Raw genomic sequence first — 16198 nt, 5'->3', positions numbered from 1 at the left:
TCTGTTGGTGGGAAAACACCAACAGAACTAAAACTTTATTTATTTTCTCTAGCCTTATGCACATCAAATCATGTTAGGTTTGACATTATGTGCATTCATTTTTACAACATGGGTGATAAGATCAGAAGGATGAGTATGAAAGTGGCATTTGAACACATTCGTAAAAAGAGTGGAGTTGCTTAACCAAAGGAAGGATTGTCCATCTTTTCATAATGTATCAAACTTTATATGATTATGACTATCATCTTCCAAAGATAAGATATACAACATTTTAGCTCATTTAGTTAAGACTATGAGATCAAGAAAGTGGTGCTATGAACAAACTTAAGGAACAAGGCATGTTGAGTTAATCAGGTTGGATCATGCAAAGTTCTCTAACATGTTTCTTCATTTGTGTAAATTGCAAGATCGAAGGAAAGCTTTTTAAATAATTACCACTTACCTTAAGATGTTACCTTCATCATTGGAGCGTGATGACCCCCTATGATGAAGGTTAGATGACTTGTGGTAATCTTTTCTTCCTGCTTGGAGCTTTCCTTGCTTGAGCTATTAATAAGCATCTTGTCTCCTATATCGCACTCTTTCTTTCTCATCCTTTTATTATGCCATCCTTGTTTCTTTTCTTTTATGGATCTCAGCACTTTGTTTGGACCTTCTGCTCCTCTCATTGTTGTATTCCTGAAGAAGGCTTATCTGATTTACACATTAGTGAGGGATTCATGGCTTTAGGTCCATTTATCAAGACCTCTTCTTGTATTTAGCTTTTCTTTGTACCATCTGATCCTAGAGATGAGGATATGGACAATTGCATGCTCTTCTTCCATCAACCTTTCTTGATTTCTGTTGATTCTTGCTTGACGTGTTGGGGTTCATTGGAGATGCAAACTCAAGTTCCTCCTTGATTGTTTTTGTCTTCTAGCAGCATGGCGGAGTGTTATTCTTCTTTGTTTGTCAGTGATTCACCAGCCGTCTTTATGGTCAAAGAAGGAACCTCATTGGTACTTGTATGAAAGCTTCATCTCAATGACTTAGGGATGTTGTCTCGCTATCATGGTTGTGTCCTTTCAAGGCACCATCGATAGACCTCCCTTTATTTCTAACGTCTGTTGATACGAGCGTGCATACCATGATGTAGTGGCATCTTGTTATCTTGGTCCTTGCTATTGACATATGAGTGGTGTCTTTGAAGATGATGGAAGTAGACGTATTCTGGTTAATACTAGGTGGGTTGCTTCCTGCTTCTCAGCACCTTAGCTTGAGTCTTGGGAAGGCACAATGCTAGGTTGTCTTTGATGTTGCTCATAGCTTGTTGATTTGTTTGTCCACTTCCAAAGCTGTAGTGGTGGTTTGGGTTGGGGTTTGTAGGTTCATACCAAACCTTGAACAGGCATAACTTATATTCATTTATCTAGTTCTTCCTTCCATAATGAATGGGCTAGGTCTTCTTTGCACAAAGTTATTGGTGTTGAACACATGCCTTGATTAATCTTTGATGTGAATTTATCTCTTGACTTACCCAGATTGAACTTGAGAGTTTCCTATAGGAGTTAGTCTAACAAAAATAATCAGTGTCTACATAACTAATTTTTAGTGCAATAACCAAACAAGACTCCATGTCTAATTTTGATTAAGGAAGGCATTTCAACCTAAGAACCATGCTTAATTTAAAAGCCTATGGAAGTATGTTGAGTACTTCTAAACCAAAGCATACTATAGCAGACAAAGGTAGCATGAAAGCACTATAGAGATTTATTCAAAAAGTGATGAAAGAGATAATGATCATGGTGTGTAATAATTTTTTTTTTCAATAAAGATGCAAGTGACATGGATGTATGCAAGGAACTAAACATGCTGTGGATTTGAAATGAGAAAACTTAAATTAAGCGGTAGTGTATGCATGGGTTATTCGAAGTAAACATGCAATGGAATGCAATAATTAAAAGATAACTACTCATCAAGTTTAAAGTCCATGAGCAAGAGTATCTCACCTTTATTGATCATACTTACTATGACTCACATGTTGGAATTTGTGAGTAGTGCATCATCTGTATTTATCAATTGAGATGTGATTTGAATTCTTGTGACATCAATCTTTTTCTCCAATCTACACATGGTTAGAATAATATATATGTGTATGCAAACTTGTGAGATGGTAGGATTCCAACGTTGATGGATCTTGAATATTCAGGCACCCTGGGTTCTTCAATGTTTCTTCTTCTTTTCTTCTTTTCTTGTGGAAATTTTCTAGAAGATCGAATCGATGTCTGTTGTCCTGTCTATTCCACGGTTCAACAGAACAGAGGTAATCCCACAAAAGCTATTAATAACTAGATTACTAGACATCAAGATCAATATCAAAATCTTTATGCTAATTGTTTCTCCAGCAACGGCGCTAGAAAGCTTGTTGGTATTTTTAACGCAGATAGAAAAATCCACAAGCGCACAGATACCGTTGTAGCTTTCACTCGGGAGTATTCTAGAGTATCGTATTTATCCACAGGGAAATAATGGTTAAAGAAGTTGATAATTCACTATCATGTATCTACTTATGGTATACTAACTAAATGAAAGTGGGGGTAAGTGTTGATAATGATAGGAGTTATGAATAATAACACACACATAAGAGAATTCCATAATAAATGAGCAGTCTAGCTAAGTTGAGAGGACAACGGGTGAGTTCAAGGTTCCTAAATACTTCTCTATTACTTTGGTTCTATAGGGTATAACGGATTCATGGGTAGATATAGCGATCACACACAATAACAATTTGGAGCAACAGTACCTTCCCAACTCTCGAGGGGGTGAGAAAGCGTAGATGGGGGAAGGCTGCCTAAAGCTCTACGAACACCAATCCTGACATGGTGGATTACAACGGCCTGATAGAGCTATCACCCCTGGGGCTACCACAACTAACCGTAGGATTGAACGCAATCTCATGTAACCTATAGTCTACACACCATGTCTATACTACGGATTACTACTCTAGTCACATATGCTAACTAAAGCACTCGATGCAAGCGGAGATCCCATGCTAAGGTATGATAACTATACTAACCATACACATGAAAGGAATAAAAGTAGATAGAGAAGATAACTATAATAAAGCATAAGTCTTGCAAAGGTGAGATAAAAGATATACCCAACCTCCGAAGATTTCTCCAGAACCTGAGCATGGCTCAACTCTCCCTAACTCTCAACTAGAGCTATTCTACTTCAACATCTTGAGAGCTTTGTGGGGATTTTTCTCTTGTGGTGTATCTTGATATGAACGAGAGATGGCCTCTAGGAGGGGGTAGGGGTGCCTTATATAGGGGAGATGGAGTAGGGGGCAAGGCATTGCCACATCATTGATTCATGTCAACTCCCTCGATCACCATTGGATGAACCGACTTAAAACTGCCTTAAAATTAACGGTGTAGATCTTGGAAACACACATGAGGCATCGAAGAGCGAATGGGCTCTAGAGTGGGCTGGGCGGCCACCCCACTAGGCCAGCCGAACCACCACTTTGGCAAGTGGGCCTCCCCTTCGTGTGGTGGTTCCTGGACTCCGTCTTGAGTTGCCTTTTGCAGTTTTCGTGAGTTGAATCACTTGTTGTCGTTGGTTGGCTTGTTTCGACTGTATGACAGTGGTCCTAGGGCTGTTTTCTAGATAAATTCTCCTACATACAAATATTCACCAAACCTTGTGGAATCCATTAGTTTAAACCCTTAGACCTCTGTTTGTTGATGGAATTAAGCATATATGTAGGATATGTTGACGATTTATGATTGACATTAACAACCATCAACAGACATGATATTGAGTCATGTGACTAAGGTGGAGAAGATCAAGACAAGACTTGGCTTGATGGACCAGTTGCAAAGGTGAAGAGCAAGTTGGAGGCTTTGGAGCGATGGACAGCGTGGCGGTGAAGCTTGAGCAAGACTTGGCGCCGATGGATGAAGGCAACGGTGAAAAGCAAGTGAGGTCAAGATGGATGAACCAACAAGGTCACATGATGCTATAAAGTGGATCATATCATTTGTGATATGGTTGGTGCATGTGTTGCATCAACATCGGAGGAGATGGAATGGAATGCGCAAGGCAAAGGTATAACCTATAGGGTATTTCATTTCACCAGTCATCTAGTGCCACTCGAGTGATCTAACTTTTCATTGTTGCTAGGATCGAGTGGCGTGGTGAAGAGAGTGCTAATCCTTTGGAAAATATTTGTGAAAAGCTAACACACATACACAAGATGGTGGACACTTGGTGGTGCTGGCACATTTGCAAAGGAAGAGTTGTTGGAGTTGATTTCGATCAACTTGGAGAAGAAAAGGCAAAGAAAAGAGCAAGTTTGGGTTGTCTGTGGGTCAGAAAACACAACCAAACTTGTAGCCAACATGTAGCCTAGCTTGGAGGGGGTGGCACCACCCATTCTGGTGTGCATTGCCACCCCCTGCAACGTGCCCAAATCAGCACACCACCCTTTCGTATTTTGGGCATAACTCTTAACTCCGAACTCCAATTTCGATGATATAGGACTTTTTGGAAAGCTAATGAAATTCTATACAAGATTGAAGTGTTGGTTTTTGGATTTGAGCTGAAGGGGCACTACCATGGTCACCAGACTGTACAGTGCCTGACGTCGCCTTATTTTTCCAGAGAGGGGCGAAAACACGGTTTGGGTGCCACGGGGGCACCAACACCCCTAGGGTGGTGCACTGCCCCCCTATGTCCATTGGGCACTGCCACCCTATGTCCGGTGCCCATACATTGCTGTTCGGTGACTGCACATAAATGTGCTCCAAGGCTCCAACAGTTGTATTTGGCTTGGGGGCTATAAATAGAGGTGGAGCTCAGCCTTGAGCAGGTTGCTGAGCACCCTTAAGCCTTGGTGGCTTGTGTAGGTGTGCTTGGAAGCCCTCTAACTCACAAACGCTTGATAGTGATCATCTGATTGAGTGTGAGAGTGATTCTAGTGCATTGCATTATGAGATTGCATCAAGTGGCACTAGGTGATTGAGTTGCAAGCTGGTGGTGCTTGTTACTCTTAGAGGTTGCCACCTCCTAGACAGCTTGGTGGTGGTCTCCATCGAAGCATGCAAAGAAGATTGTGTGGAGGTCCAGAGAGGTGACTGTGAGGGGTGTTGTGCTCGCCCCATGAAGCCACGAAGAGCAACTCTAGTTGAGCGTGTCATTGAGCTACTCTCACTTGGTCCATGGGGTTCTTGTGGTGCCAAACATGTGGGCTTGGTGTGGTGCCAATTAGCCGCTGAACCACCAAGTGAACGGGCGATACAATGGGGACTAGTGTGTTGGCGAGCATGTGAACCTTGGGATAAAAAATCACCGTGTCATCTTTTTCTTCCCGTTGGTTTGCATTCCCTTTACCCATGCTTGTATTTACTCTCATATACATTGTGCTTGTGTAGTTGCTAATTAGTTAACTTGTGTAGCTTGTTAGTTACCTTCTTGCTTATGTAGCATAGAAGTAGCTCCCTTGCGTGGCTAATTTGGTTTGAGTAACCTTGTTAGTCACATTGCTTAGTTTGTGTAGCTAAGTAATTTGCGCTCTCTAATTTGGCTGGTGTTGCCTTGTTATTGAGCATTACTAGTGAGCTTAGGAACTTTGTGCTTTTGCTTACTAGATTGTGTAGGAGCTCCCCCAGTTTCTTGAGTACTAGTGGCATAGGTTTGTGCGACCTTGCTCCTAAAATATGTTAGGAGAGCTCTAGCTAGCCTGTCACCTTAGTTACTTGTTTAGGATCTTTTTAAGGTGTTTGATAACTTAGATATATGGGTGTAGTCTTAGCTAGACCGATAGATTTAATTCCACATTTATTTTGGTTAGCTGGTGCAATTAATTTTAGAAAGAACTATTCACTCCCCTCTAGTCCACCATCTCCACCCTACTTCCAGAGGCATGGTAATGCTTTCAAGACTACATATCAGAATGTTATCATCATAGGATGGAGAATTGGCTACTCATGCAGACTTTCTACCACAGGTTGACTAACAACACTCGTAGAATATGGACGCTGTTGCTGGAGGGTCATTCTTCTCACTCACAATCCCACAAGCAACAGCTCTCATCGAGAAGATGGCCTCCAACCAAGGATGGTATGAAGAACGCCTTCAACCCCGCAAGAGAGATGGAGGTATGCATCAACTCAAGGAGGTAGATATGCTGTTAGCTAAGATGGATCTGCTAATGAAAATGCTTGAAGACCAAGACAATGAGAAGCAAGATGTCATGTACATTCATGACTCTCGCATGACATGTGAAGAATATAGAAACACTAGGCATTCAGGGAACAACTGTCCTGAAATCCAAGAGGATGTGAACTTCATCAACAACAACAATTATTGTCTTCAACAGAATCAAGGATGGAATCAACAACAAAGGCCTAATTACCAAGGTAACTATCAAGGTAATAATTTCAATAATCAGCTGTTGGCATTTCTTAGCTCTAGCTAGCCGACACCTTAATTGCTTGTTTAGGATCTTTTTAAGGTGCTTGATAACTTAGATATAGGGGTGTAGTCATGACTAGACCGATAGATTTAATTTCGTATTTTTTCGGTTAGCCGGTGCGATTAATTTTAGAAAGGACTATTCATCCCCCTCTAGTCCGCCATCTTGACCCTACACATGGAATCGGAGCCAGGACTCTCATTTGTGGTCTTTACCGACTCAATAGGATGGCGATTACTGAGCTAGATGATTGTGACTCACATGTTTTTGATGGCATAAACTTTGCATGGTGAAAAACCCATATGCTTGATCATTTTTGGGCAAAGAGGGTTAAGAAGTTTGTTTAGATCCGATAGGAACCAAAGGAACGACGCCCGTAGAAGGGTTTTGGTGAGGTTTCTCTCGCAGCTTTCTCTCCCAGCGGTCTCATCTAGGGTTTCGAGTTTTGGTCTTCCACAGCAAAGGGGGTTGATCAAGGGGATCTTTGATTATCTTTCCCACCAGAGTTCGTTTGTGTAGGTGACTCTCTTGACCCTGGCCGCGGTGATGGTGACAGGAGATGGTTCTCATGTGGATAAAGATCTGTTGGAGGCGGGCAGCGCCATGGATGAAGAAGAGATTGAAGACCAGGGACTGCTTTCTGAGGAGGAGGATGACGATTCACCGCCGATCATCCTTGACTTCGATGCGGCGGATGCCGTAGTAGCCCACCAGTTTGTGATGTCAAGAGGCTAAGGGACAATCGATTCCTTATTGAGTTGAGATCGGAAGGAGACAAGAGCTATGTGCTGCAGGGGGGCCATGGATCTACCATGGCGACCCTCTTCTCTTTGCTGCTTAGACTGTCTCCAACGGCGTGACCTAAACGCAAAAATGCGTCACGTACAGTGTTTTGGGTCCCCAAAACACTCCTCCAACGGAAGACCGAAAGCAGCTACGTATTCTGCGTCCTCGGCGAGTTGGAAGGCAATTCTGCGTCCTCGAAGAGAGCCGACCCAAACCTGCAGTGGTGGGCCCGTAGGAGCCGTCGGGGCAGGGCGCGACCGGCTCGACTCGGCGAGGCGGGTCTGCGGCGGAGCGCGGCCGGCGAGGCGAGGCGAGGCGGGCTCGAGGACCCTCGTCTGGGAGCAAGGCTGCTCGCGTCTGGGAGCGCCCTACCCCATGCTTCCCCCGGCGCGGCGAGCTTCCCCGCCGGAGCGAGCGGCGAGCTTCCCCGGGGGCGGCGAGCCCTGCCCCGCGCTGCGGCCCACCTCCCCGCCGGCGCGCGCAGCAAGCTTGCTCCGCGCGCGACGAGCCCTGCCCCGGCGCGCGGCCCGCCTCCACCTCGGCCACGCCATCCTCCTCACCTTCGCCATCTCCCTCCTCCGCATGGGATCGAGCGCGGGCGCGAGCTCCGCCGGCGCGGGCGCCACCGGCCGGATCCGGGAGAGGGAGGGTCGGGGAAGAAGAAGGGGAGGGAGGGGGGCCGGATCCGGCCGGGAGAGGGAGGGAAGAAGGCAGGCCGTGTCCGCGGCGGGCGCCGCTTGCTCCGAGCGCCGCGCCGAGGGGCGTCGTGGCCCCGCTGCCATCGCTGGCGAGGTGCTGCTGCCGCCTGGGGTGAGAAGAGAGTGAGGGAGCGTGGGGATTTGGGGCTCATCGTTGGAGAGGTCAAGAATGGGGTGCGTCGGATATTTTACTATGCGTTACCTAAACGGTCAAATGGGTATCCGATTTGGGTCACGCCATTGGAGTCAGTCTTACGATGGTAAGCTTCGCGCCTTCGGATGTTGTGCTAAATTTGATGCCAATCTGGATACGGATTGAGGACATGCCTCTCAATCTGATGAACGAGAGGACAGGCCAGATTCTTGGGAGTAATGTAGGTAAAGTGGTGGTAGTAGGCAAAGATTCTAAAGGGCGATTTTGGGATGACCATATGCGGATCAGGGTTCTTATGCCTATGGATAAACCCTTCACGAGGTGGTTGAGGGTGAAAGATGAGAAAACTGGAGATATGCTGCGTCTCCATGTCAAGTATGAGATAATTCCAAAATTCTGCAGATACTGTGGTCATGTGGGGCATGTGGAGAAGGATTGCCTGCTCCCGAAAAAGGAGCAGAAAGTGAGATTCGGGCTGCACCTTTGTGCGTCCCCATAGAAGAAGTCTGAATTTCGATGGCCAGGACGATGACAGGAGGCAGGGTGATAATCATGGGAAAGACAGAGAGGGGGACAAGGAGAAGGAGCAGCGTGGTGCAAGTAAGTCTGCTGCCCTGACGCCAATGCAGGGGCAGGTCCAACTGGAGCTGATGCGGCCAAGGATATTACTAACAAGGTGCTCACCTTGGGGTTCCATGATATTCCCTCGGTGACACCCCATCTGCTGTTTCAAGGTGGTCTGCAGGCACCTCCAGCCCTCCAGGTGGTGGACGTGGTGAGGAAGTGGGTGATAATGGACTGGAACCTTAGGCTCCCATAAAGTCTGTCCTTCACAAAACAGTGGCTGAGGTTGCGTGTTGTGTTGCTAGGGAGTGGGAGGAGCGAATGGCTGATCCCAAGCGTTCAAAGGTTCAGCGTAATTTCAAGGCAAGGCACTGTTCCTCGCCTGACAATTTCTGGATGCCGGCGGGAGTAGCGCCGGGGCTGCTGTGGGTCTGGATACAGTTTCAGAAGAGATTCGGAAAGTGCGTGCTGAGTGCCCAACTATGTCTGCCGGCGAAGCTGAGCGGCTTGTTGCAGTCTGTCGGGGTGATCACCGCGACCCCGAGCTGCGGGAAATTGTTCAACAGAATGCTGCAGTTCTGAAACACAATCTGGGAATTCTTGGCAAACGGAGGAAGGTACATGATGGTGCACATAATTGGAGCGAGAAGGGTGATGATGAGCTGTTGTCTATCAACCTGACGGGTCCTCATGGCGAGGCCCGCCAGGAGCAAGGAATCTCTTCAACTGGAACTGCCGGGGGTTGGGACTTCCCCGGATAGTTCAAGAGCTTGTTGCTCTTGTTAGAGTAAAAAGTCCCTTGTTGGTCTTCTTATCGGAGACCCGCATGAAAGGAAGAGTGGCAAATTTGAGATGGAGATTAGGCTTGAAAAACTGCATTACTGTGGATAGTGTTAGAAGTGGGGGAGGTTTGGCCTTGTTTTGGCATGAGTCGGTGGATGTTTCACTGATTGAAAAACACCAGCGATATATTGATGTTCATGTGAGAGAATCTCCTTCGGAGCCAAGAACCCGTGTTACCTTTGTGTATGGAGAACCACGGACCGACCAAAGACATGTCATGTGGGAGCTACTCAGGCGTCTGCGGGGCAGGTCCATGGAACCGTGGTTGGCTATTGGGGATTTCAATGAAGCAATGTGGGGTTATGAACACTTTTCTGCATGTCCGAGACCTGAACGCCAGATGGTTGCTTTCAGAGATGCGATTGCAGACTGCAAACTCACAGATCTGCGTTTTACAGGTCTGCCTTACACCTATGATAACGGGCGTGGAGGAAATGCAAATGTGAAGGTTAGGTTGGAGTGTTGGACAGGGCTGTGGTCTGTCCAGAGTAGCGGGATTTGTTTGGTGATGCTGTGCTTCACCACCTTGTGTCATCATGTTCAGATCACTGTCCACTATTTCTGGAAATTAGAAAGGAGAGCTGGGAACGACATAAACCAAGAATTTTCCGCTATGAAATAATGTGGGAGCGGCTTGAGTCTTTAGCTGTGGAGATCAAGAATGCGTGGTGTACTGATGCCAGTAGAGAGGGGCTGGGTGGCGTGGTTGCTGCTCTGAAACAGGTGCACGGTGCTCTACGGTCTTGGAGTAAGCAGCATTTTGGTATGGTCACCAAGGAACTGGAGGAATTGAGAGCTAGCCTGGAAGAAGCGAAAACAGACCCGTTATGCAGCGATCGTGAGGTGCGTCGAATCACTGACCGCATGGATGAACTTTTGTACAGAGAAGAGATGATGTGGCTCCAGCGTTCTCAGATTGCATGGTTGAAGGAAGGTGATAAAAATACTAGCTATTTTCATAAGCAAGCTGTCTGGCGAGCACGCATAAATAAAATCAAGAAGTTAAAGGATCAGGAAGGAAATTGGTGTGACGATCCTAGACAGATGCAGTGTATGGCTTCTGAGTTTTTCAATGATCTCTACTCGGCTGATCCAAATGTTGTGCCTGATGAACTCATAGATCTCATTGAGCCGAAGATATCAGACACTATGAATAATGACCTATGCCAGGATTTTTCTACAGAAGAGATAGCTGATGCTTTGTTTCAGATGGGTCCGTTAAAAGCTCCAGGTCCTGACGGTTTTCTGGCAAGATTTTTTCAGAGACATTGGGAGGTGGTCAAGGAGGATCTGGTGGCTGCTGTTAAAGGTTTTTTCAGGGATGGTTATCTTCCCCCAGGGGTAAATGATACTGCTATTGTTATCATACCAAAAGGGGCAGATCCTGTGGAGCTCAAAGATTTTAGGCCGATTGGTCTTTGTAATGTGATTTACAAGGTTATTTCCAAATGTCTGGTTAATCGGCTAAGACCATTTTTGGACAGCATCATTTCGGAGGAGCAGAGTGCATTTGTGCCAGGTAGATTAATTACAGACAATGCCTTAATCGCTTTTGAATGTGTGCATGCTATTCAGAAAGGCAGAGGCAAGGATTTCGGTGCATATAAGCTGTATTTGTCGAAGGCGTATGACCGGGTGGATTGGGGATTTTTACAAAGCTTGATGGAGAAGCTGGGCTTTCAGAGTCGTTGGGTGCAGTGGATCATGTCTTGTGTTTAAACTGTACGCTACACGGTTCGCTTCAATGGGTTACCGTCGCAGCCCTTTGCCCCTAGACGTGGTCTACGGCAAGGTGATCCGCTTTCACCATACTTATTCTTGCTTGTGGCTGATGGTTTATCTACACTTTTGAGGCACAATGAGCGGCTGGGAAATATTGATGGTGTTAAGGTGTGTCGGAGGGCACCGAGTGTGTCTCATTTGCTATTTGCGGATGATAGCCTGTTATTCTTCAGAGCCAATGTGCATCAGGCGCTGGTTATCAAGGATGTTCTCTCTACTTTTGAGCGTTGTTCAGGTCAGCTTCTCTGTCCTAACAAGTGCTCCTTGTTGATTAACGAGAATTGTGATCAGCATATCGCAGATCAAGTGCGCCTGACGTTGGGGGTGGAAAGATTGGATTTTGAAGCAAAATATCTGGGCCTCCCGACCCCTCATGGAAGGGTCCGGCGAGGACTGTTTCAACCCCTCAAGGAACGTTTTCATAAGAGGATGGTAGCGTGGAAGGAAAAATTTTTGTCAGCTGCGGGGAAGGAAGTAGATCAAATCGGTCGCCCAGGCTTTACCTTTCTATGTTGTGAGTGTTTTCAAACTGCCCCTTACATTGTGTGACGAGCTCATGAAGCAAATACGCGCTTTCTGGTGGGGTGCTGAAAATGGAAGAAGGAAGATGAAATGGATCCCATCGGAGAAAATGTTAATGCCAAAGGGTTTTGGAGGTATGGGGTTCAGGGATCTCAGACTTGTTAACCAAGCGTTGCTCGCCCGGCAAGCATGGAGGCTGCTAGCTTATCCGGACAGCCTTTGCGCTAGAGTTCTTAAAGAAAAATATTTTCCTGTGGGCAAGCTGCTAGATTCTGTTCCTGCGGGAGAGGCATCCCAAATATGGAGAGCTGTTGAGTATGGACTGGAATTGTTAAAGCTTGGCGTCATCAAGAGGATAGGTGATGGCAGATCCACTCAAATTTGGCGCGACAATTGGCTCGCAAGAAGTCACGGTAGAAACCAATAGGTCCAAGACGAGCGTGCAGACTGCGTTGGGTGCCCCACCTGATTGATAATGGTACATGGGATGAGACAGCAGTGCGCAGGTACTTTTATCCTTGTGATGCTTCGGAGATTTTTAAGATCAAGCTGTTGCTATCTAGTACTCCTGATTTTGTTGCTTGGCATTATGAGAAAAATGGATTGTTCTCTGTTAGAAGTGCATACAGGCTGTGTCTGTCAGATTGGCAGCAGCTCAAGTTCAGAACAGGGTCGGGCGGTATGGAAGAAGGTATGGAGTGTTAAAGTTCCTTCTAAGGTTAATGTTTTTATCTGGAAAATTGTCAACAATGGTTTGCCTACTCTTGTCAATAAGAAGCACCGTCATCTTGAGCAGCAGGATATATGTCAGGTGTGTGGATCTCAAGCTGATGATGTCTACCATGCGGTCATCAGATGCCCTCATGCTGCCACACTTCAGGCAGCAATGAGAGACCATTGCTCTCTGCCTTCTGAGCAGGATCTTGGTTAGTCTCGGCCAGAGTGGTTGCTACAGATTGCTTTCAACTACTCGTTGGAGGTATTGGCTAGCTTTTTTCTGCTTCTCTGGCATACTTGGAATGTACGGAAAAAAATTATACATGAGGGGGCTTCAGCTTGCATTGGGATCTCTGTCATCTTTTTGAATCGATACATGCACTCACTATTCACTATCCGGCAACAGGGAGACCCTCTAGATAACAAAGGCAAACGCAGTCTGCTACCGAGCATGAGTAAAAGAAAGGGGCCGGCAGTAGGTCAGGTTAAGAAGTGATGGTGTCCTCCACCCCTGGGTACTTTCAAAATCAATGTTGATGCTGCCTTCAATCTGCAGACAGGCGAAACTACGATTGGTGTGGTAATTGGAGATTGGGTCGGAGACTTGAAACTAACTGCCTGGCGTGTCATATTCCATTGCAGGGATGCCAAGGAAGCTGAAGCACGTGCTTGTCTGGAAGGTGTTCATCTGGCGCATAGATGGCCAGAGATCCCGATGATCATGGAATCTGATTGTCATTCGGTGGTCACCAAACTCAAAGAGAACACTCGTGATCGATCGTCGATCTGGCAACTTGTTGAAGAGGCGCGCGAGGTTGGGGGTCAGTTGAGTAGGATTGATTTTTCTTAGATTAGTAGAGTCCAGAATAACTTGGCACATGATTTGACGCAGTTTGCTATTAGGTCTAGGGAGTGTCAGGTGTTTTTTTCTTGTTTTCCGGAATGGATTGCCACTCTTTCTTGTAAAGACATTACTTAAATTTTAATAAAGTTTCTAGTTCATAAAAAAAAATCGTGCAAAGGGACCTAAGTTTTGGTGGATGGTTATGAATGGCATTTCTCCTGTGCTAGATCATAAAAATCTCACTAAAGCTCAAGGGTTCTCTTTGAACTTGATTCACATGCTTATTGCTTTATAATGGATGCTTTGAGTTTGGAGATTTATTATAGGGTGGATTGCAAAGAAACGGCCCAAGAGTTGTGGGAAGCAATCAACCGACTCTATGGTGACTCCTCAAGTGATGATAACAAAGTAAAGGAGGATGATCCTAAGGAGGAGGTGCATGAATGTGTTGAGCATGACCATGATTTGGTGATCGTGGAAGATTGCTCCACCTCATGGTCAAGTGATGATGATGAAAGATCTACCACAAGTTCACTTGACAAGGTTGATGATGATGCCTCAAGTGATGCAAAAGATGATGCTACTCCATGCACACTTGATGATGGTGATGATGGGTCATGCTCGGATGACATTGCTACTACAAATTCATCCACTACATCACATTACGTCATGTCACAAGATGACACCAAGGTATCTAATGCCAATGTGATTGATCTTGATTCATATGAGAAGCTTCTAGATAGATTTGGTAGCATGGTCAAAGCTTTAGAAAAAGAGATGGCTAAAACCAAGAAATTGAAAAATGAAAACTCTTTTCTAAAGAAAACATGTGAACAACAAAAGCATCTACTTTATGTTACTAGTTCATATGAGGAGCTAAAATTGGCTCATGAGTAACTTAGTGTTGCTCATGATAACTTGGTACAAGATCATGCTTTTCTCACTAATAATCTTTCCAATGAAGAAATTAAAACAAGTGAGATCTCATCACATGGGTCAATTGATCAATCACATATTGTTGCTAACCCTTGTGATGTAGGCAAGAAACATGTATCCACCCCTTGTGATGATTTATTAGCTATGCCATGTTCTTTATATATAGATGCTTGTTCTTCTTCCTTGTCTTGTGAGACTAACCTTTCGAAGGAGAACAATGAGCTCAAAAATGAAGTGAAGAATTTGAGCAACAAGCTAGAGAGGTGCTACAACACCAAAATCACCTTTGAGCATATGTTGAACAACAAAAGAAGTTATGGTGATATGAGTGGCATTGGATTCAACAAGTGCAAGATCAATGGCAAAAGATGGGGCAATCGAAGATATGAAAGAGAGATGAAGAAGCAAGAACAAGAGAAGCTCTCCCATTTCATGTGCTATCGGTGCCATGAAGTGGGACATCTTGCAAATAGTTGCCCAAACAAAGAGAAGTTCAAGTTCATAAAGGAAGAAGAGAGGCTAAAGCATGTCAAGTGCTTTAAGTGCCGCACATGGGGTTATCTTACCTCTATGTGCCCAAGCAAGCAATTGGTGAAGCAACAAGTGAAGCCTCAACCAAAGCCATAAGTTAGCAAGAAAAGACACCCTAAGAGCAAATCAAGATCAACCATGATGGTGGTGGTGACTTGATGATGATGATGAAGAAAACAAGGAGTGGAAGAGCAAGGCATCCAATGCTTGATCCAGATGCCAAGATGATGAGTAAGACTCAAGATGAGAAGAAAGATTATGCTCACATCAAGCGCTTTAAGTGTGAAGATATGGGACACTTTACCTCAAGGTGTCCTACCAAGCTTGAGAAGAAGGCTCAAGCAACTCATGAGAGGCAAGGCAATGGGAAGCACCACATTAGCAAGGAAGAGAAGGCTCAATCAAAGAGAAAGTGCTACTTATGCCGGGAAAGGGGACACATGGCAAATTCATGTCCCCTAGGTAATAATTCTAAGCCCATTTCAATTGATGATAATATTGTGCTTAGAAAGGATGGAAATGGTACCTCTATGGTTGCTATTGCAAAACATCCTGCAATTCATACTAAGGCTATACCTAAGTATGTTGCACCTAACTTGAGAGGACCCAAACTAGTTTGGGTACCATCAAAAAGTGGATGATTATTTACAGGTACCATCAGCATTGGAGACTTGGTTCAAGTGGTATTCATCTTGTAAATCATGTGATTGAGCCAGGTAATGAAGAATGATGATCATCAACCCAATGCCATGTCAAATGAGTGAAGTCCAATGTGCTACAACATACAAGTGTCATATTTAAGTTGTGGATGATTTATTGGATTATTTAATGGCTTGCAAATATGAGAGTTAAAGCTTGCTAATTGGATGATCATGAGCTAACCAAGGTATATCTCTAGTTGATCTCTTCATTTGGGTGCATAAGAGTTGATTGAATTGGATATATATATGCATATGTTGTTTGCTATGAGTTGTTTGAATGGATTAATTGATTAGTAATCAAGTTTGGATTAATTTAAGTTGGATAAATTCATAAGATGATCTTTAGTAAGTGTATTGAATGAATATATGTCTTGTGAAAGTATTTAAATAAGTTAGTTTCAAGTTTGATTCACATTTGATGAAGAATAACTCAATGTGTAGAAATATGTCATTTATTGAAAATCTGAGCTAGCTTAGATCAAGTCTGAATTCGAGTGATCAAATCTATTTGGATTGGCATGAAATTTAGTATACATGCTCTAGACTTATGTTATTAAGTGCTGTATAAATTTCATGAGAATTGGATAAGAAATGCTTCGGTTTTGGAGTGGATCTTGTCAGTTGTAGTGCAGCCGTTTTCATCATGTAGCAGTGGTGAAA

The 16198-nt window shown here is 44.7% G+C and overlaps 1 protein-coding gene across 1 annotated transcript; it reads left to right on the top strand.

The window, feature by feature from the left end:
* The first annotated feature begins 9758 nt into the window (after window positions 1-9758).
* On the top strand, window positions 9759-13376 carry LOC136495592 (uncharacterized). Its single transcript, XM_066491482.1, has 5 exons — window positions 9759-9958; window positions 10078-10960; window positions 11081-11197; window positions 12453-12620; window positions 13083-13376. Exons 1-5 carry the CDS (start codon window positions 9759-9761, stop codon window positions 13374-13376), a joined length of 1662 nt encoding a protein of 553 aa, XP_066347579.1.
* The last annotated feature ends 2822 nt before the right edge of the window (window positions 13377-16198 follow it).

The sequence above is a fragment of the Miscanthus floridulus genome, chromosome 12, assembly GCF_019320115.1.
Source record: "Miscanthus floridulus cultivar M001 chromosome 12, ASM1932011v1, whole genome shotgun sequence".
NCBI lineage: Eukaryota > Viridiplantae > Streptophyta > Magnoliopsida > Poales > Poaceae > Miscanthus > Miscanthus floridulus.
The sequence above is the reverse complement of the archived record's forward strand: the minus strand, read 5'-3'. Positions and strand labels throughout refer to the sequence as shown.

What these genes read in the sequence shown, in the direction of transcription:
- LOC136495592 (XM_066491482.1), top strand. Translation starts at nt 9,759, where the DNA reads ATGGAACCGTGGTTGGCTATTGGGGATTTCAATGAAGCAATGTGGGGT. An exon ending in AATGCAAATGTGAAGGTTAG is followed by an intron (nt 9,959 to 10,077) that starts GTTGGAGTGTTG and finishes TCTGGAAATTAG; the next exon opens with AAAGGAGAGCTGGGAACGAC. An exon ending in AGGTTATTTCCAAATGTCTG is followed by an intron (nt 10,961 to 11,080) that starts GTTAATCGGCTA and finishes CATGCTATTCAG; the next exon opens with AAAGGCAGAGGCAAGGATTT.